The sequence below is a fragment of the Dioscorea cayenensis genome, chromosome 10, assembly GCF_009730915.1.
Source record: "Dioscorea cayenensis subsp. rotundata cultivar TDr96_F1 chromosome 10, TDr96_F1_v2_PseudoChromosome.rev07_lg8_w22 25.fasta, whole genome shotgun sequence".
In the NCBI taxonomy this organism is placed as follows: Eukaryota; Viridiplantae; Streptophyta; class Magnoliopsida; order Dioscoreales; family Dioscoreaceae; genus Dioscorea; species Dioscorea cayenensis.
Genome location: NC_052480.1, coordinates 7,327,748 through 7,350,932, shown reverse-complemented (window position 1 = coordinate 7,350,932; position 23,185 = coordinate 7,327,748). Strand labels below are relative to the sequence as shown.

Sequence of the window (23,185 nt, the reverse complement as noted above, 5' to 3'; positions counted from 1 at the left end):
TCAAATGATCCATGTGAAGTGTCACATCTTTTAGGTTTAATAACATCATTGAAAAGTCACAATACTCTTTTAAACATATTAATTAATTTAATCACTCAATAGATGTTTTTGAAAAATTACATCTTTTGAACTACATTTATTTAATATTAACAATATATAATAATACTTGCAATATAGTATTCCAAAGGGCAAACTACCCAATATCAGCAGAGTTTGCAACTATGTGTGATGATAACAAGATCCAAGGATGGCGAGGTAGAGGTATGTTTAGCATTATATAAAATTACCAAGTATAAAATAACTGAATGATTTTAAAGTATAAAAATAAAAAATAAAAAATAAAAAATAAAAAAAGTCAGACGGATTAATCAGGCAATTTATAAAAATTCCAGGGACTGAAAGATAATTTTATCCGGATGCGGTTTGAAAATTCTCAATAAATTTATATTAATTTATAAACCAAATAAATCCACAACGTTCCGAGGCTTTCACTGTCGGAGAAGCTCTCCGATCATGCTTCAATTCCCAGCGTTCATGCGCCAGTTCCCCTCGCCGCCGTTGATTCCTTCATCCACTCTTCTCCCCTTATGGCCTCACGCTCAGAACGACGAGATGCTTCTCGCCATGGAGGAATCAGAGCTCGAAGATAAGGTATTGCTTTGCCTTTTCCATCCCATGCCCGATTATTAGATTTTTACTTTTTTATTTGCAGAACTAGGGTTTCTGATCTGAGTTTGCTTGCTTGCTTTGTTTGATCTTTGTTATGACCTATTATTGTGGCTTAGTTCTTCTTTTTTGTGTGAAATTTTCCCTTTTTTTTCATATGAGTAAATTGATTTGTATCATAATTTCTGTAATGTTAACCCTAATTGTTTAATCTGAGAAGGAAAAATGAAAAGAACTAGATTTAAATATGAAAATGTGGAATCAGTAGGCTGTTATGACCTATTACTGTTGTTTAGTTCTTTTTTCTTGTGCAAAAGATTCCCTTTTTTTTTTCTATGAGTAACTTGATTTGTATCATAATTTCTATAATGTTAATCCTAATTTTTTTAATCTGAGAAGGACAAATGAAAAGAACTAGATTTAAATATGAAAATGTGGAATCGGTAGGCTGGCATATTCAATTAAGGAAAAGAAAATACATCAAGCTCGACTCTTTATGTGCATTTGAGTTATTTCTGAATGTTTTTCCTTTTAATAATTTCAGTTGTTTCTTGTTTGTGTGTTAACATTGGTTTTGTACCGGAAATGAGGATGTTTCTGGCTTTTGTTGAATACTCTAGCAAGTTTATTATGTATGATTTCAATTATCAGATTAAGATGGGTTTCAATTTTTTAAATTTTTTTTTCCTTTCTTTAAAAAAAAAAAAATTCTGCTCATCCTTGACATTGTATTAAAATTCTAGGTTTTGCAAGAGATAATTTAAAGTCATTAAAAAAGGAAAAAGAAATAATGAGTTAACACCTCGTTTCTTTTTTCCTACAATGGTTGAAGATAGTTGAGTGATTGATGAGAAATGAGGGATAATATAGCTGTTGATGGGAAAGTATTTGAGGCTTGACTGCTACTGCTTAACTGTTTTTGGATTAGTTCTTAAGTGATTCTTTTTTGTGGAGTTAATTGATTTCTAGCTGGTCATTTTCTATTAGGCTCTAGCCTTTTGAAATATTGAAATTCATATTCTTTTAAAGGATTGTCTTGCTAACTTATCCATTTCTTGTGTGTGTTATGATTTCTTTCTATTTTTATCATTCTTCTCAACAATTTATTTATGTGGTGTATGCTATACTTTCTGTCCAACATCTATAGTTGTAATTATTCTTTCTCATCCAACTGCTTTTGTTGAGATGGTTTTGATGAACTACATTCTTGATTTGTTCATGCCCAATTGAGGATAGAACACTAGATGACTACTAAAAATCTTAAATTCTTCAACAAAAATTAAGTTAAGATACTAATCTGTCTCATTATGTGTTCTGTAGTAATGATGAGTTATTATGCTTGTAAAGTTAATCAGTTAATGCTTATTGGAATTAAGACTCATGCCTAAAGTAATAAAAGATCACCATGGTAAGTCAGGCTATTAAGTTGAGTGAGTTATTATTTTTAATTTTAAAAAAAATCAAAATTACCAATGAAAATAAAATTCTAATAGATTCCGAATATTATTCAAAAATTCTAATTGGGTTATTAAAATATTAAAACAGCTTGAATTTAATTTTCAAGCTGCAATATTGAATTGATGTATCAAACCAAGCCACTGCATAGAACATAAAAGAAGTTAAGATCTAATGGATCGTTAGAAAACATAATCAGGCGAGTTCGGTAATTTCATTAATGAACCATAGTCCATAATCTCTTGTCTGGCCCATAGAACATAAAAAAGTGTGGAATTAACAAACCACTTCAGAGTTTATAAACCATACCTCATGCTACTAGTTACTAAGAGTTGGCATTATTGACTAACAATTGATAAGTTAAAATCTAATTTCTTCGGCAACAATTAACATGCAAAATATCTTCTAAATTCTCCATATTGACCACACGATTGCAAAAATTAATTGTCACTTGATGAAGAGCCCTTATCTTCATGACCTAAAATGCTTCAATATTTGAGGGGACATTGATCCCGTCATCATTCTTCATGGTGTGCCCATTCCTTTATATTTATTTAACTTTTGTGGGATCCATATTTTTTGCTTCAATTTTATATTGAGAACCTTAGAGAAACATTGTATGCAGAATTCTGAATTAGTAAAAACAGATATATAATATTAAAATCAAAAGGCCCATATCTCCTTGAAACACAAGATCCTTCCCTTTATCAATCAATGTGTCCACTGGTTTTTTAAAAAGATATTTCTTAGACTAAGTGGATGTTCTCTTTCTCTCCTTATTTGGTATTCAAATCCTCCAGTTGTGATACAGCTATGCAAGTTATCGAGTCTTTTTTAGCCATCTAATTTCTCTTGCAGCACGATCCAGAACATGTGTCGCTCAAGTCTTAGAACAATATAGATTAGCATGGGACATGAAAATCTATGTTACCTTGGTAAAACATACAAAACATTCTTTAGAATTAAAAATTAAACAAATTTAGAAAAGAAGTTAGAAGGTCATAGTTATGAACTTGTGATCATCTTGATCTAATTTCACCTGATCAACAATTCTTAAGTCCTTCCCTTGATCTTGATTTGCACCAAAATTTGCCTGCTAGATGGGGTTTATGTCTTAGTTGACTCATTTCAGTTAGGAATAAGCCAAGCCTTTCAATCCCAAACTCCTTCCCTCCGCTTGTGTGTACCACCTTTTGCACACCAAGACTTAAAGCTATTCTCATCCTCAACTTTTCCTCTTTTCTTCTCAATATTTCTTCAAATTCAGTATGGTATTGTTAATCCAATTACTGTTGCTAATACTGACTGATTGCATGAGAATCACTTATTGTTTATGTATTATGGAAGATTGTAAACAATTCAATGAAGTTTTATTTATCAACTTTAGATAATTTAACATTGAGTTTGTATATGAATATATGTTAATATGTTATTTGCTGCAAGTCCAAACTCTGAAAGTGGTTAGCTGATATCTGCCTCCAAGATTTTACTGAATTGTGAACAGCATCAATTTCTGTTTTTTTTCTCTCTATAATTGTTTATTGTGGAAACTCCCAGATCACTCCACTACAGTTGTTAATACTAGCCATACAACATGAACAATAATCAGAATCTCAAGTTGCGTGACAATGCTCTAAGGAAACAAGCCAACCACAAAACAATAAATTGACCCATTGCTTGTATGTGGTTCACCCATGGTAGAGCTACATTCACAGGCAAGCTGGCAAGCATGATTTCGCTGTCAAGTTTTGGAAGCTACAATAAGAGAGATAGGGCATTAGTTACTCCTTTACAAACAATGATGTGCTCCCACCGTCACCCTCCAAACTCCAACCCCTTAAGATGAACCTCTCAACACCTTTCACACCTTGGAAAGACAGCGAGAGAACCCTTACAACTAAATATCAATTATTTCTACAGTATGGAGATTAAGAGAGGGAAATAAATGCCCCTTGTAGACTACCCTAGCAACATTGTCAAAGCTCTCACCTCATTTAAATAGTCCCCTTCAAACTAAGCACCAAACATTCCTTAGATGCCCTTGATATAACAAACTTATACCAGCATAATTCTCTAGTGTTCAAGAGTGATTTTAGATCACCAATCCCGATATCATTAGGCTTTTCAAGGTTATAATAGGTTTGACCGGATTGGTTAATTTTTTGAAGTAATGCTAACTCCTTTTAGTTTGGCATTGTCCTTAGATTGTTGTAATAATTTTAGAAATTAGGATTTATGTTTTAAAAGTTGAATTAAAAGTTACAGTTCTTTTGTTGTTTTTGAATTTTGAAATTTTTTGTGCCTTTTTATTTCTCCCATGCTATTAATTCCCTCTGTTGCTAGAGGTCTTCTAAAACTATTACTTATATGGCAGTCATTCCAGTATACGGATATGTAGATATTCAGTTCTTGTCTAGCTTGAATCTTTGATTTCACAATTCTTTTTATCTTCTATATTTGAGAGTCACTATGGATTGTAAACCATATCGACCTTTTTGTTTAGATTTCTTTTTTAAGTTCAAGCACATAAATTGATGGATTTCCAAGAACAAGATGCCAGAATATATACTTGTTTTCTAATTAAACTTGAATGTTCTTGAGTCCCATTTGTGACCATATCCTGTTTTTTCATACTGAAAGCCACTACAATATACTTTGCCATGTTTTATGTTTTCTGTATATTTTATGTGTGAAACATTGATTGAAATGATCTTATTTACGGAAAATTTATTTTCTTCATCCTGAGAAGTCTAATTCTTTCTCACCTGATAACTTGTGAGATATTCTTGCTCGCAGTTGAATGAGATTAGAAAGACCAATAACAATCTTGTGGTGGTCGGGAAGACGTCTGTCGATTATAAGGAAGACTTTGATGCTGACGCGGAAGATGATGATGCTGATAATGTTGAAGAGTCTGATGGCGATGACTTCGAGCAAGAAACAGGTTAACACGCACCAATTCCTCAATAAGGAACCCAAGGTCATGATAATTCTCAACTTTGAATGTTCTTAAGATTCGGTATTATGATTCTATAGTGAAACAGTTTGCTAAGAAAGTTATATCAATCCAATAGTTGCTTTCGTTTGGTTGTGAACTAGTTGCAGATATTTCGATGTGGAATGTTGTTATTATAGTTATCAAAGTAGACATGTGAAAATGAGCCTTTGTGGTCAGACCAATGGTTTCTTATGCATCTGATATTGACTTGTGGATGAGTTGTGATCTCTTAGCACCAATAGAATTTATTGTCTGAAGAGTTGTATTGATTGTTTTAATAGTTCACAGAATTTTTTTTAATTATTATTTTTTTTTTTACGAAATTGATTTCTGAAATATAACTAAATGTTGATTATTGTTCTTGAATAGAAAAAAAAAAACTGTTATTTACTGAATGATACAATTTTTACGGGTATTTTTAATTACTTTGGTTTTTACTGAAATTCCAATTAAATTAAAAATTAAATTAATCTACCAATGTCCAAATTATAATGTTGCCAATTGATTTTAATTTGTGACAGCAATCAATCCCCTAGGTAGGGTGTTTATGTTTTTATTATAGAAATGAGTTTGAAAATCAATTCATGTAAGATAAAGGACATAAGAATGTTAAGATATTAATTATATATTTGTGTTTGGTTTATTTATATTGTAACACAAAAAGATTTTATTAGGTCCTTGAATATCTATTTTGGTCCTTTTGTCATCTACAATAACAACACTATGACATGAAAGTATCATAGCAAAAAATTTTATATAATTATATGTCAAAAAAAGAAAAAATAAAGTATATCCCATTCTAAAAAGCAACAATGGCTAACAAATCTCTGGTTGGGTGGATATACAACACAAGCACATACAGATCTGAAACATGGCACATGCACACACCCTCAATTAAGAACAAAGCATGTTTTCAGGGAATAGACCAAGTGTCTTCATTTGGGGAAATGAGGATTCTTTATCCCTATTCATTCATTTCCTCATCAACTGCCACAAATTAAGGCCTATATATATATATATATATTGGTATAGATATCTACATGTATGTTTATATATATAATATAGAGGGAGACATGCTTTTGTTGGTGATAGGCACAGGTGTCTCTGCTATCTTTGTTATCTTTGGTTGGTTGGTGTGCACAGCAAATAACAAACTTCCTTTCCAAAACCAAGTAAAAATGTGTGTCTTTGTGTAAATATAGATTGGTTTAGCAAATCATTAAGGTTGTGTTTAATTGGCAACATAGAAAATGACTAAAAAAATTTTTTTTTCATTGAATATTTTTTCATAAAAAATTTAACATGAAAAATGAAAAAATAATCGTTTGATTGACATTATTTTTTAGTTAGAAAATCAAAAATTTTCTATGAAAAATTCAGATTTTATTATTTGATTGTTCTTATTTTTCATGGAAAATGGAAAAAAAACTCATTTGTTATTTGATTGTATCAATTTTTCTTGTAAAAAGTCACATTTTCTATAGGATTTTTTTAAAAAAATTATTAAAATTATAAACAGCGCTACGTGGAATTGAATCTTACCATCAAAACACCTCGGGATCTAGGATAAATTTATTTAAAATATTATCAAGTTATATAATTTATCTTTTTAAAAAAAATTAAAAGAAAAAGAAAATTTTTCTTTTAAATTTTTAAAAGAAAAGTTATTTTAAATATTTCAATTGCACGTTATTTTTTCACATAACCTCTTACATTTTCCCTGGAAAACTTTTCCTATGGTGAAGGCAGAAAAAAATTTCCATTGCTTTGAGTGAAAAATAAGGTCACGTGATAGTTTGTGGAAAAAATTTCAATGGAAAATTTTGGCTAGCTGGAAAATGACTGTCCAGGGAAAAAAAGGGCAATCAAACACAGCCTAAATTATTTTTAAAAATAATTTTTTATTCAGTACTTTAAATTTTCGACAATTCATATTTGGTCAAATGTATTGTTATAAATATAATTACTAACAAGTGAGAGGTTGAGAGATCGACTCTCTTATTATTGGTTAAGGTGAGTTTGTCAATTTTATATAAAAAAAATTATATAAATATTTGGATATATGTAAATTTTGTTTTAAATAAATGTGTTTTTAGAATTAAATTTATAAATTGAATTATTATAACTCAGAACTTTAAAAAATTATGAAAAATAATTATTATAACTCTTTGTTGTGTTGGTCAAAATTTTGATAAAAAATGATAATAAATTTAATATCAAATATTGTATATTAAGATATTAAAGTTATCAGATAAATTTCCTCATAAGTATATCACATAGCTTAGATCTCTCATTTCTTTTTTGTTAAACTTCAATTTAAAAAAATGAAATTTTGAATGATAATTTCCCATTTAATATAATTTTTTATCTTTAAAAATTATTTTTTAAGAAAAAAGACCTTTTGCTTTATGAAAATGATTGCTAAGAAAGAAAACTTTATCTTAGCAAATTTCAAGCATGTCAGCAGTGAAAAAGTTTAGTATTGTTTGGCAAGTTATGTACTTCTGAATTATGAAAAAGTAATAATAATTGAATATTTTTCTAAATTTGCTGAGGCATTTAATTTGGTCCATAGAAAAAAATTGAATCATAACACTAATCTAGTATTTTATATCACCTTCACAATATATAAATAGAAATTTTTTTCTTTTCCCAGTGAGAGATCAATGTATCAATTTCAGTTTACATACAATAGTTGAAATGTTGTTTGTCTAGTTTATTAAAAGAAAAAAAAATACTGGTATTTTAAAGGCTATGAAAGTTCCGGTGGAAGTGTGATGTGCTAAGTTCACTCAAAAACTCACTCAAAGATTAAACACTCACACACAATCAAAACAAGATAAAGGAGACAAGCAAATTGGTAACCCAGTTCGGCACAACCTTGCCTACATCTGGGGAGTCAGGCCCAGAGAAACAATCCACTAAAAGAGGTATAGAAACAAGGAGTACAATACTCACTCACTATCTCAATACAAAGAATATCCTCTCAAGATTGCCCGACGGCCACACTCTTAACTCTCATCAAAGAGTCTCTCACTGTTTGGCTCATCCTAAATCTTCAAGCATGATCTCTTATATAGACGCACCGACGCCTAATAAAAGTTACCTCTTTTTAGAATTCTCCGCGACCTCCTAACTTGGACACCTTCCAGTTAGATGTTGCAACACCCGACTAGCAACAATGCCCACTCTATCGAACATGACCGGAGTTCTAGCCGGATGCACCCGAATCCGCGACCTTCAACCTCCCGGTTCCCTTCGATCCGCCTCGTAGCGACTGACTCGACCCGAGCTCCTCCTGCCTGCAGCTGCTTCCTTCCTCATGTCACTTCAGTAGGTCTCCCTCTCCTGAGGGACGTGCCCACCAAGGCACACACGACCATCTCACCAAAGATAGCCACCGAAGATCTCTCGATCTTCTTTCCAAACTTAACTCAAGTTTGGTCTTTCCAAATGATCTTCTTTTGGCTCATGGAAATATTGTTACTAAACTTGATCTCTTCTTCATCCAAGTTTAGTCTTTAATATCTTCAAGCATGATCTTCAATCATCCATGCTTAGATCTTCAAATCTTCAATCATATCTCATGATAGCTTCAATCAATCTCCACACATGATTAGTCTCTATGAATAGTTCCACCTATAGATAGCTCTTGGATCTTTCTTCAATTGGTGATGCTAAATATGGTCTTGATAATCTCCTTGGCATGTCTTTACCTTATTTAGTTTGTGTTTTCAAATAGCTTCACACCAAACTAAATCTTGTGTCTTCTAATAGATTCATACCAAATTTAACTTGTGTCTTCTAATATAATCTTCATGATCTTGAACTCTTGCCAATAATAGAATATTCCTCTCTCTTCAAAAGAGCTCTATCAAAAATATGAATTATCATCCCGGATCTTACCAAGGATAGATAATCATACTTAAAATAAAACTTACCTTTCTTGAAGAGATCCTATAGTTTTGATGCACTTACCAAAAATAGTTTATCATCACATGATTGTATTGAGAGGAATATCTACTAAATAAAGTCTTCAACCTTGATTTTCATAAAATCTCCACCTAGATCTTCATCACATATCATGACCTCATTCTTTGCCACATCATCATTCTAGTCACTTTTTCTTTTGATGAGTCATTTCCAGCCACGTCATCATCCTTATGCCATGTCACCATTTGGCTTGTCATATAATACCAATCCACGTCATCAGATTTAACACGCTAGAATAATTTTTTTTTTCAACATGTAATTTCCTTCAAAAATTTCAAATTATATATTTAACTAATTATGTCTATTAATTACATTATTACTTCCAAAAAATTTTGGTTTATTAATTTACGCTATAAAATCATATTAAGATAATCGAAATCCTATAAAGTCTTTATGCTTATATTGAGATCTTTTAGCAAATGTATAATATCCTTTTGAGGTTAATTTATAGTGTAACATAATTTTCAACCCTCCATATATAAATATCCACCTCCAATGTACATTTACACATATATAGTCTGTAAATTCCTTTTTTTCGTAAGCCACCTATAAATATTTTCCCCCCTTTTAAGTTAGTGTATAATTATTATAATTCAATCTTTATACTATTATAATAATAATTATAATTATAATAACAATAATAATGCCTTTCATGCCAATATCACGACTTGTACTACAAAACAAATAAATTGAGCTCATTTAAGATGTATGTGCCTTCGTTTTGCTTGCCCTAAATTTAAATATATCTCCTCAATATGTATATGAACATTAAAAAACAAAATACTGATAGACCAGAAGATCGTTGGTAAAAATAGTCACTTCATTTCATTTTTATTTCATAATCAATTTTCATTCTTTCTATGATGCAATGTTCATTAGGTGTCATCCAATTTAAAATTATATTAATTGACTTCAATTTGCCCTTCATTTAAAGAAAAAAATTTTACAAATAAAAATAAATAAATAATCCAACTATTACCCGTTTGTTTCATTTTTCAAATCACCTTTTGTCAAAAACTTTTGATGTGGTTTAACCACGAATTGGTTACTAATCTATTTCAACCACTCACATAAAACTAACAAAACACAGTTACACCATTTTTAAACTGGTAACGGGTGAATCAGCCTGATTTAAAATTATTTTTATCATTAATCTGTATTGTTTGTTGAATATGAATCATCATTTTTATTATTGTTTATTGATTTTTTTTAAAAAAATTTCTGTTGAAAATTTGTTAATTAATTTTTATATAGAAGTTTTTAATTACACTTTTAATAATAAACTTTTATTTTATTGAGTTATATTGTTTGTGCTTGCTTATATATATATATATATATATATTATATTATATTATTTATAATTTATTTATTTATTTTCTTTTTTTAATTTTTACGTTTTTTTTATATTTTTAAAAATTTTATTTGTTTTAAAAATACTAATTTCGATTAAATCGTCCGATCTAATCGTGAATCTGCCACTCAACAGGTTTCCAATCTGGTCCAATTTTTTAAACATTGTTAAAAACATTCATTAAAAACATTTAGTACTTAAAATGTTCATTAAAATATTAATACTTTAAAAGAAAATATTCATTATATTCTAAAAACATTTAACATAATTATGCATGCATTGATAATCCCCTGACTTGTCATAAACAATTTAGCCTTGTTCTCATTAAAATTTAACATTTTTTTTTCAAAATAATTTTGATTTTTTTATAAAAAAACGAATTGTATCATTGCAAGAATAAAAAATACTATAAAAATTTCTAACTTTTCAACAATATATATATATATATATTCAGCTTTTAAATATTAATTTAAAATATTTAACTTTTTCAAAATTAATTGTGAAATTTCAAACTTATCTTAAAAAAATATTTCAACTTTTAAATATTAAATTAAAATATTTAACTTTTTTCCAAATTAATTGTGCACAAGGTTCAACCAGTCTTGCCGCATAGTCTTCAAAACTTCAACAGTCTCAAATGATAGCGCACCATTTGTTCTAAATCAGCACCAAATCTCCACAAATGTGCTAAAACATTAATAAAATCTTAAATAACCCCACAAACCACTAACAAATCACCCTTTTTTTCCCCATTATGTCTTTCTAGCCAATCTAAACCAAATTACTCCATATTTTTACAAAATTAAAAACCCAATTAATTTAATTAAACTATAATATTTTTGTATTTAACGGTTTAACCAATGTAATAATTTTATCTATTGGTTGACATATCACCATCAACATCCTTACATCCCCCCTGGCCGCTTAGAAACCCAAAGGCATGTTGCACCTATACCACTAAATAAGTTTTAAATAAAAAGATAATTTTGAAAATTGGACTCAGAGAACCAATTAAAAAACTAAGGTTCTTCCAAAAAGAAAGTCCAAGGTTGTTCACCAGCGGCGTCTTCAATTTAATGAAGAGTTCTCAGAGCTGTTCACACGCGCACGTCTCCATTAAATTAACCTGCGAAACACAATCAAGAAAACGAATCAAATCTTGGTATTAATTAACAAACCAAAAATCAAAACGAAAACGAACAGAAATTAATTACCCAAAAAATAAAAATAAAAAATAAAACGAAATTAATGAAAGAGAACGGCAACGATGACGGAAATGGAACAAAAGGTATAACGGCGTGACGTAACCCTAACGGAACAACTGAATCAATGGAAGCAAATTACACACACAGAAACACAAACACAAACACAAAATTGAGGGGGAAAAAGAAACGAATCGGATCGAAATCGATGTTTTTATAGGTTTATATATTATATTTTTTTTTATGGTTTTTTTTTTTTAAGATCAAACGATTTACACCTCTTTGCTTCCAAACAAACACATATAGAGTTCATCCTTCGTTCCCTGCATTACCTTTGGATTTCCGTAGTATAATTGGTTTTTTCGTTTACTCCATAGATCTGAATCTCTATTGCCAGTAGTTGCCGTGATGAACAAGGAACTGGTGACCTCTAGGGGTTCCATGGTGGCCGGAAAACCTCAAATCGCCCGCCGATCTGACCAAACGGCCCGGGATCCGCGGCGGTGCGCAGCGATCGGGCGGTGAGCGGATCGGGGACTTCCCTTTCAACGGTGGCCGAGGTAGAGGCTTGGAGGGTTTGGACGGTGGCGTTGGGTGGAGAAACGCCCGGATCTTCAACGGAGGAGGCTTATCTCTTGCAGCGATATCGTATTCCTCGATGAGATTAGCGAGATCTTCATCAGATGTGACGGAAACCAGCGCGTCGAGGTCATCGGTCGGCAGCTGACACCTCAGCCCCACCCTTCCCCAACCGCAGAGCTCTCCCAGCTTCACCTGCAGCTCTGTACCCAACCCTAACTTCTCAACTACGGATCCCATTTCTCTCCGCATCTCTCAACGTTTTCCACTCAAAATCGAGAAAGAAAAAGAAGATCAGAAGTCTAACCTGAGAACGGAATCGATCGATCAACCGCGAGGACTCTGGTTTCACCGCCGACGTACCGGAGCTTGCCATCAGGGTAACGGGGGAGGATCCGGCCGCCGTAGCTGCAAACGAACTTGACGTTGCTGTTGGTGCGGACGCTGACATCGTCAATGGATCCAAAAGAGGTGCACGATGAAGACGACGACGAGGAGGCTGCCACCATGCTTGGATTTCAAGGATGAGAAGAAGCGAGAGGTGAAGAGCTTGAGAAGAAGAAGAAGAAGAAGAAGAAGAAGGAACTCGAGGGCTTGTGTTGCTACTCGAGCGGCTTCTTCAAGCCTCCGTTTGGGAAAGCTTGCTCTCGTTTTATAGCCACTTTGAGGGGTAGTTTCGTTAATTTATTGAGAAACGGGGGTGATTGTGAAAAAGGTCAGTTAAATTACTTAATTATAAAGTTTTATTTCTTTTTAAGTCGGTTCGAAATTTTTAGTGTTTTTTTTTTGCATATATACCCTGATAAAATTTAAATTTATATGACGAGAATTATAGATATCAAAAAACTTGTATTTTCATAATTCACTAGAGATAAATAAATCTTTTTTAGTGGTTAGGATTTTTTAGTGTTTTTTTTTTTTTTGCGTATGTACCCTAATAAAATTTAAAATTATATGAAAAAATTATAGGTAACAACTTGTATTTTTATTAGATAAATAAATCATTGATTTAAATTAAAATTGCACATAAAATCATTTCTTTTTAAGTCGGTTAGAATTTTTAGTGTTTTTGCTTGTATGCCCTAATAAAATTTAAAGTTATAAATAACAACTTATTTTTATTATATAAATTAAAATTATATAGAAAATTATTTCTTAAAGTTATAGAATTTAAAGTTAGTGTGCATTTTTACATGTATACCCTAATAGAATTTAAAATTATATGACAAGAATTATAGGTAACAACTTGAATGATTTATTAGATAAATAAATCATTGATATTAATTAAAATTATATGAAAATTTTTATTTATATATTTGTGTACCTAATGGTCATAATTTTAATTCCATGGGGGTGCAAGGTTAAGGGCGAAATAACAAAATAATAGCACTTTAATTGTTTCAATTTTTTTAATTAATTTAGTTTAAAATAAAAATAACATTTATTTCACCCCTAAATTATATGAGATTTTATTATTTATAGTTTTCATTAAAATGATAGAAAACGTACTATTTGCCAATTATTCGCGTATTATGTGGTGCATAACTTTTTAAAATTTTTGATTTAAAATAAAAATATTTAAATATTAAATTATATGAATCTTAAATTATATGAATTTATTTGTTTTGTCCCTTCATCATACGTTTTTTCAAAAGAAAAAAACACAAACCAATTGTACATTATTTGTGACGCATTATTCTTTAAATTTTGATTTATAATAAAATAATATCTATTTAATCTTTACATTATATGAATTTCTTCCACCGATTGCTCCAATTAATTGTTTTTATTATAATTATTCATTCAAATTATATTGATTATTTAAAAAAAAACAAGTGATACTCATCCTATTATGAAAAATATGTTAGAAAATTTTTTATTATTCATAATTTAAAATGTGCCGAATGCACTATATAGTGATGTTAAAAACTGTGTCGACTGTGAAAGTGAGCGTGAGTGGATACAAGTAGGATAATCAATTTTTTGTGGTGCAAATACAGCTAACACCAAATTTGTCTATTTTTTTTAAAAAAAAAAAACACACACACACTTTACACATTATAACCATGTATTTTGTGGTACATACTCCAAAAAAAAATTAGGCACAAGAGCAAATCTAATGCTTGCAATATCTTCAATGTTTTATGTTTGGCTATTTCTGTTGTACTGATTAATGAAACTAAATTTCAAAGACGAGATGCTTCCCTTGCCAACTTTGCTTTGGATGTCATAAGTCATAAAGTTGGTTTTTTTTTTTCAATATATATATATTCATAATTTATGACAATACATTGCGGGCTTTATTTTTATTTTTATTTTATTTTTTCCATAAAATAGACAAATCATTCACCATAACAAACAAGTATAAAAGATTTTATACCTCAATCTCTTATTAATAAAAGAAAATTTACCATTTTTCTAACATAAATTCCGTGCATTGCATTTTTAATTGCTTTAAAGTGCATTTATTTATAAAAAAAAACTCTAAAATCATATTGTCAAGCGTCAAATTAATGGAAAATAATAAAACATTTTTAGTTTTTTAGCCCAGAAATTTTTAATTATCAACCTATTTGTTTTTTTTAATATTTATTTTAAAATTTAGTATTATTTTTATAACACCATCATTCATATACATTTTTTTAATTATTATTTTTTACTTTTAAATACTATAATTTTAAGAAAAATTATTTTTAAAAAAACTTCATGAGTCAATTTTATATAAAATTTCTTTTTCCACAAATAACTATAATTGAGATTCATATGCATATAATTAATTTTTAAAATAATTATATATACTTTTTTAAAATCCACTAGGTTTTGAAATAAATGAAATGAACTTAAAAAAATTATGCAAAAAAAAAAACCCAAAAGATGCTCTTTGGTGCTCAATTTTCACAAAGTGCCGCCTGAATATTTGACAACATGGTACCAAAGCTGAATATTTGAAAACATAACATCAAAGTTATTTTCATAAATTAAAAAAAAATTATTTGAGTCTTTCACTCATAAAGAACGGTAAGATATTGTTTGAGTATTTCTCTCATAAAGAACGGTTAGATAATGCGAGCTGCATAAACAGGTTTTTTAATTGATAAATTTTACATATATAAATATGTAAATTTAAAAATATTTGTTTAAGTGATTCAAAGTTTTTTTTCTAAAATTAACTCTACTGTTAAATATTAATAAAAAATATAAATAAAAGGCTTCTATCAACCTCTTAAATAAAGTGTTTGTTTTGAAAGAGCATTAGAAATCGAAATTCAAAACCTATACAAAATAAGAACATATGTATATTAAGGTATTAGCTTCACATTTATACATGTCTCTGATTTTTTTAAATAGTGATTGCTGGTCCCCTTTATGTACCAAAAAAAAAAAAGTTTTGAGTAGGAGTATAAACATACCATCAATGAATAAAAGTTGGAGCTTCTTTATTCCAACTAAGTAGTTATAAGAAGAAAAGTGGAAGAAGAAGCAAAAGGAAAAAAAGAAGTTAAAGGAATTAAGAAAAATGGTTGTGTGATGGGTCCCATGTTTTGGAATTTATGTGTTGTTTTGTTTCGTCTAAGTTAAGGGAGGGATTTCTTTTTTAATTTTTTAATTATGTTTTTCAATTTGCCTTTTCCACACAACAAACGGCATATTCACACAATTATAAAGCCATGAACTCGTTCAAACTTCTTTGAATAATAAATTATTCTTAATTTGAACACTCATTTCATATTAAATTAGTACATATATGATTAATTATGTCGCCAATAAATAGGGAACTTGATTGTCGTCTCTCTCACTTCTTTTAGTTATCTTTATATTTATTTATATTTAATTTTATAAAGATAACAAACGCATGTTAACATCTGTATAGATAATGAGTTAATTAATACTTCAAACACACTTATCAAAAGACCTATGTATGAGTTAATCCCTCAAATGCTTCAAACGCGGCTTCACCACTCCTTAAGCAGCACAAGGGACATATAATAGTGCCACTAATCAAGTGGTTTAGATATTTATATTTATTTTTGACTTAGATTAAATATATCTAAATCTTTTTTATCTCTATTTTTATGTTGATTTTTTTAATAATAAAAGTGTAAAATTGTCTTTTTTTTTATTAAATATATATATATATATTTTTGAGAAAGCGACAAATGACCAAAAGCCGGGCGACGCTGCACGTGTGGGAAGCAAAACTCAACGCCGACCCGTACTGCCTCACCTCAGCAGGATATGAGGTTCGATCCCGGGTCCTCTCCCGAAAACAAACACCCACGCAGTGAGGCTCTACAATTAATCGAGGCCAGTTTAGGGCTATTATTAAATATATATGTTTTTATAAAATTTTTATGGTTATTAATTAAAACCATTTATTTGTCACTCTATTTTTAATTATAATTAAAAGATGGGTGACGAGACATTAAAAAGGGAGTGACAAGTGAGCTTGAAAATGAACAATTCAAACTTTGTATAATTTGCCATACATTTTTGACCGTTTACATTAATCTATTAATATTAGACCATTGAATAAATAATAGAGGAATACATCAAAACACATGATGCTCTTTTAATTTGTTTAAAAGAATACTAACTTAGAATAAAGTAAGGTTGTTCTAATACCGTGTGTGTATATATATATATGAAAAAATTGCTTAAATACCCTTATAAAATTATATATATATCTTCATAAAAATCATATTTATTTATGTATCCTTACCAAAAAGAAAAAAAAAACTATTATTTACCAACATACTCCATGTTTTGATTGAAAATGAAAGGCACAAAATATCCGAAAAACTTTGCTTTAGGGACCAATAGCTTTTGAAGGTTAAATTAAATTTTACCCAAATCCAACACATTTAATAAATAAATTTCAAGTTGATAAGAATATTATAATTTTATTAATATATTTTTTTATATCATAAATATGATTAGTTTTAATTTATTTAACTTGCTAATCTAAGGTTTTAAGATGACGCATAAGAGGATGCTTTATTCATGTATTTATGAAAATATCTCTAACTATTTATTTAAGGTTCAAATTTTTAAATAATTTCTTTATAAATTGGATAATACCAAAAACTTTGGTTATTTACCCATCCCTTTAAATTAATTCAATGTGTTAATAGAACCCCAAGAAAAATATTAACTTTATTGAAAAACATCTCAATCTAACTATGTTAAGCAAATATTCAAAATTTCACAAACTTTAAAATGTAATTTGCACCATGTCTTAAAAAAAATTAATTATTTAAATTAGTGTATTTACTTTCTTTTTATCTGCCACAAATCCATGTTCATTTTTATCTGTCATTTTCTAACATCAAGAAGCATTTATTATTTTTTTCCCAAAATTACCCTTAACACTCTATTCAATTATCTTCTTAAAATTAAATATGAAAGAAATATGAAGATATAAATTAGGGATAATTTTGAAAAGATAACTAATTTTGTATAAAATTTTGTGAAATAACTAAGTTTCTTAGTATATGAGATTCGGTTATCCACGACAAATAAAAAAGAACCGAGGGAGTACTCCCTCCATTCCTTTTTAGATTGTCAGTATTTAACTAATTTTACACCAATTAAGAAAAAGTTTGTTAAAAATTAGTTGATTACTTATATTTTTATAAAAATCCATTACTTTTACAAAAACTACCCCTATTTAAAAACCCTACTTGTAGAGAATATAATTTAATGTTTAGTTGATTTTGATTTATTGAAAATTGTACAATTACATTAAATGAAATGGTAAATTTAGAAAAAATTATTTAATACTGCACAAAATTTTCAATGTGACAAGTAAAAAGAAACAGAGAAGAGCTCCAAAACATGATAACTAAAAAAGAACGGAGGGAGTAATATTTTGCAATCATTACTTTTAATAATTTTTATATGAGTCACTACACAATGTTCGAGAGTTGAAGACATTTAACTCTCATGCTGAGATCGATTTGATTTTTTTTTTTACATGTAAGTGCACGTTTTTTTATCTATATTATTAAAATAGTAATAATACTCAAAATTTATTAATATTAATATTGATTTTAATTAAAATTAATTAAAAAATTTCTCCGAAATAATTTTACACTAATATATCCCATGCAGTCACACCAGACCTTGAAATATACAACTCAGATAGAAATGTGTCATGGCAAAGTTGTTCTCTTGAATGAATGTACTCCTACGCTATTTATAAAAAGGATTTGTACAAACAATTAAAAGTTAAATTTACAATATTTTCCCTCTTCAAAATTGCTTTTAACTTTTTCTACTAATTTCCTATAGTTAGTGAGGATAAGTGTGTTAAATCACAAATGAGAACAACACAGGCAATATACAACAATGTACGTGATTGTGTTATAGACTTGTCTACACTGTTTTATATTTGAAGTTCAATATATAACTAAAGTTAGTTTACGAAATTCTCTAGTTCTCCACATGACTAGAATTGATTATATTGTATTGTAGCTTAATTTTATTTTTAAGAGGTGGGATCTAATTTGCTTCCTAATAGCCTGAACAACACCTTGAAGTACATTAGGTTTTTGTGCAAATTGAAAGAAAATCAAACTCTTAATTTATCATAGAGAAATTAAATATTTTTACGTTCCACTATTATGACGTTGGCTAAAAAAATTTCTATGGCAAATTCTCCACATTTATTCGAAGTTAGCATGTGCTCATGTTTAATTTCTTCTTGATGAAACACATTGTTTGCTAACAGCATGCAATATGTTGATGGTTAGCTAAACAAACATAGAATGACAATAATCACACTAACTACATAAAAATATTTTTATGATTAACTAAACAAATATGAAATTAATAAGACTAATCAAGAACCATTCCGAAACTAGTAATAAATAAGTGGGCATGTGTTCAAGTAAGGGAATCTTTTATAGTCACCTCCCACCACCTTTAAAGATAAGATAGTGGTCATACATAATATGACATCTTATATGAAAATGTGGTCTCTCTTAGGTCACCCTTGGGCTAAATTCCAAAAATTTATCTCTTGTGTGGGGCCTACTCCACTTGGCTTATGTGGGTCCACGCAAGCTACTACTTGAGTATGGATTGGCATCTCACCACTAGCCTCATATGGCAATCTATCTTGTTACTCTTTGGTGGGAACCACACTAAACATGATTTTGTAGTGTATAGTATTGGTAGTCCCTTTAATTTTTAAGTTAATGTTATGTATTATTATGTGGTTTTTTTTCCATTAAAATTGTGGTTTTGTGTGTATGTGTATAACATATATATATATATATATATATATGATTAAACTTGATTTATTAAGTTTATTTCTCATTCAAATCATATATGTTAATTATAAAATCAAAGTCGAAGATTGATACTCTTAGTGTTGGAAAATTTAGTAGAATCGTTATCTATTTAGACAAATTTTATTATATAAATAATATGTGAAAGTAAGGATATATATATATCCGATTATAGCAATTTGAATAAGTAAAATATTAGATGCATAATTTCACCTTTAAACTTTGAAGACAATGACAATACTTTCAATGTTGGTTTATATATAATTTTTGACCACATAATTAATAGATAATTTTAAAAATTGAGTTATTGACCATATTAATTAATTTAAATATAAATCTAAATCAATTATTCTGATGTTAATCGAAATAAAATTAAAATTAACATTTAGTTTATAAATACAATTTTTATAATATTGTATAATCTTGTTGGAGAACTAAAATTATATTTATTAGTTAATTGTATGTGTGGAATTATATTAGATTAATAGGAAGACCTACTCCTATGCATAGAAATAAAATAGCTGGCACACAATTGCAAAACATATATAATTGGTTCAGCTATCCAAAGACTACGTCATAAGCGTTATTAAAAATAAAAAACAACACTCAGTATAAATAATAAATAAATTTAATGAGTTATGGAAATTTTTATTCATCCATTAAGATCTCTACAGTAAAAATCACTATGAACAAAAATAACTCTCAATGGTGCTATGTGCAGAAGAAAGGTCATGTAATAATATTTATGATAACAAATGTTAATTCGTGGAAAGGTTTGAAGAAAGAAACAAAGGGACGGATGAGATTTTTATATTTATTATGTTTTTATACATCACAAATTTTAAACCAGTCTATATATGAGATACCAAAAATTTTATGAAAAATAGATTTTTCTAATTAATGTTTTTAATGTATATAAGGATTTAAATTTAAAAACCATTTATTTAAAGACAAATTACTACTATTTTAACTAATCTCATTGGTACAGAGATTGCAATTGCTAGTGAGATATTTTGTAGTGATGATTTTAATTTTTATAACATTTTTAATAATGAATTTATATTTACCGGATATTGCCCCTAATTGGTGAATGAGTAATGCTATATAGAGCGAACGACATACACGAACTAGCCACACAACTGATGTGCCTGGTGACGTGGCAGCTATTCTCTCTCCTCATTATTATTATTTTTTATTTTAAAAATTTTAAAAATTTGATAATGAGTATGGGTGTAAAAAAGTTCAAAATTACTCGTGAAATTTTACTCGAGATCGGTCCAGTCGATACTCAGATTCGATTCGATTTTTCGATGGTAGAGCTCCAATTAACATACTTAGCTCAAGTGAGGCTCATGCGAGCTCTAAGCGAGCTTATATATATATAATATTAAATTATTTATATATTAATTATAAAAAAATATATAATTATATAACTATATTAAATTGCTTTACATTATACATATATTATCCTAACTCGAGCTTAAATGAGCCGGAGCTCGGGAGCTAATTGAGGATTTTTAGTAGCGGGAGCTCGGCGCACAAAAATGGCTCGAGCAGGCTCGGGCAGCTCGAATAATGTATTTGAGCCGAGGCTCGAGGCACGGTAATACTCGGCCCGGCTCGGCTCGTTACTACCTAATAATGAGACATTTTCTCTCTCTCCGTCATCTACATCATCCAGACGACCCTCCACCCTGCCGCTCGCCGCACTAGTCGTCGAGTTCTCAGTCTCCGGCTTGATCACGAGGGTCGTATGCGATCGTGTCATCGAGGGCTTGAAAAGCCGTAATTCCTTTCGGACTTCGTCCCGCGCATTCTCGTTGAACAAGAGAAGGCGTACACTAGGAGCACCGATAGGGGCCTCGCCGGCGTTCCGCTTCCCCTCGCCACCATCTTTATCAGGTTCCCGCTATACTTGGCCACGTTTGCCGTCGTAGCTCCGAGCTCATTCTCGTTCCCATCTTAGGGCCACCCAGTCTCTAAAACCATAACCTCCAACCTTTTCCTTCTTGTCACTGCTGAGATCGTCGCATAGACAACGTCTGCCTGGGCGTTGAGTATGTTCTCGTACTTGAGGCCCGATTCGAAGTCAAGCACCCGGGATTTGGCTCGAATAGGGCGTAATTCAGCGTGACATTGTCAAAGCTTTCTGCTTTGTAGGTGGAAATACGGGTATGCATTGATGAAGAATGGGGATCTGTTTTGACTGAGGAAGTCCAACGAGGGGCAGATGTCGAGATGAGCTCCCTCCGGAACAAGAGGGAGACCTAGAGAGTTAAGAGCCGATCGGAGAGATCACATAGCTTGAACAAGGGCGGCCATGGCAGGCAGTGTCATTACTAGTGAGAACCTCATTTCGGCCAGTCACGGTGGCACGATCTTAGCGGCAGGGGAGGTGGGGTTGAAGGTTGGCTTTAACCCATGCGAGGGCAACTGAGGGGTCCATGAGAGAGAAAGAGAGAAAAATGTCTCTCATTATCAAATTTTTAAAAATAAAAATAATAATGAGGAGAGAGAATAGCGCTCACGTCACCGACCGACATCGGTCGTGTGGTCGGGTTCGTGATAACCGTTAAAGCTCTATATAGCATTACTCTTTGTAGAATCACATGTATCTTATGCATGTTTTTTTCTTGTTCTATGCCTATTTGTGTCTCTTTCCTCCATAAATGTTAAGAGTAAAGTTATTTTGAAAAAAATACATATATCAATAAATAAATATATTAAATATTTTTAAGCGGTGTTTGCCTTAACCATATTTATACCATGGATGAAATGCAACAAGCACATGCCGAGTTTATTACCTAGCAGGTTTTTATACTAAAGGCTCAATTCAATCAAGTACACAATATTTACTAATTTCACTATATCCCCTTTGAGACCGGATCTAGTTATAATTCTATCTCCTTCTTTGATCGATATTTTAATAGTTGAATTCATAAGATAATGATTCTTATATATATAGAGAGAGAGAGGTTCGATCATCTATGCATGTTTGTTGAATTGAAATCTACGAACGTTGTTATCAACCGTTGGATCGAAATCCAACGGTTGATCACTATTTTGCTAAATAATATTATTGTGCTTAGAGAGTGAGATGCACATTAATTTGATCTGAACCGTTCAATCAATTTGTGCAACTAACCAAATCTGAACCGTTCAACCCTATTTCTACTAGACCTATAGCAACCATTTTAAAAACCAAATCTAAACTAATCAACCCAAACTAAGACATAATTAGCACTCACTATAACATGCTAATGATCACTGTGCTTGTCTGTAGATGTTCTCCGAACGTCCACAGACAATCTTTTCTCACAAATATATATAACAGTGTATACTTTTTTCCTTCACCTGATAAGCGTTTAAATATATTATATTTTATTGATATATTTTGTACACTTTTATGCATTGTTCGTAACACTGATACTTGTTTACGTACTTTTCACATTAATTAATTTTAAGGATATCGGAAGATCATTTGGAGCTCGGAGAAGTACTTTTAAGTGTGTTGAAGGACAAATTATTTATATTTGAAGCTTATTCGAACCCCCAAACCCCGGGCCAAAAAGAAGAAAATTTAAGTACTGATCTTAGCTAACATCTCAGCGAGGGGTCTTGCAGTCCCCGAGCGGCCGCATGGCACTCA

General features: G+C 30.2%; 2 protein-coding genes across 3 annotated transcripts; one reads left to right on the top strand and one right to left on the bottom strand.

Moving 5' to 3' along the window:
• The first annotated feature begins 458 nt into the window (after positions 1-458).
• On the top strand, positions 459-5,334 carry LOC120269922. Its single transcript, XM_039276894.1, has 2 exons — positions 459-651; positions 4,918-5,334. Exons 1-2 carry the CDS (start codon positions 514-516, stop codon positions 5,068-5,070), a joined length of 291 nt encoding a protein of 96 aa, XP_039132828.1. The 5' UTR covers positions 459-513; the 3' UTR covers positions 5,071-5,334.
• A 6,095-nt stretch (positions 5,335-11,429) lies between these two features.
• LOC120269972 lies at positions 11,430-12,859 on the bottom strand. Of its 2 annotated transcripts, XR_005539529.1 has the most exons (3): positions 12,552-12,859; positions 11,998-12,447; positions 11,430-11,589 (listed from the first exon to the last, which is right to left on the bottom strand). XR_005539529.1 is itself a non-coding variant. In XM_039276964.1 (2 exons), the coding sequence occupies exons 1-2, from the start codon at positions 12,751-12,753 to the stop codon at positions 12,053-12,055; spliced, it is 597 nt and encodes a 198-aa protein (XP_039132898.1). In that variant the 5' UTR covers positions 12,754-12,859; the 3' UTR covers positions 11,838-12,052. The 2 variants fall into 2 exon arrangements, 1 of the variants encoding a protein (XP_039132898.1); XM_039276964.1 differs by lacking the exon at positions 11,430-11,589 and having other exon boundaries at positions 11,838-12,447.
• Positions 12,860-23,185: the final 10,326 nt, after the last annotated feature.

Excerpts from the sequence above, each read along its gene's own strand:
- LOC120269922 (XM_039276894.1), top strand. The coding sequence starts at position 514 with ATGCTTCAATTCCCAGCGTTCATGCGCCAGTTCCCCTCGCCGCCGTTG. Across the intron at positions 652-4,917 it reads AATCAGAGCTCGAAGATAAG|TTGAATGAGATTAGAAAGAC; the intron begins GTATTGCTTTGC and ends TCTTGCTCGCAG.
- LOC120269972 (XM_039276964.1), bottom strand. The coding sequence starts at position 12,753 with ATGGTGGCAGCCTCCTCGTCGTCGTCTTCATCGTGCACCTCTTTTGGA. Across the intron at positions 12,448-12,551 it reads TCGATCGATTCCGTTCTCAG|AGCTGCAGGTGAAGCTGGGA; the intron begins GTTAGACTTCTG and ends GGTTGGGTACAG.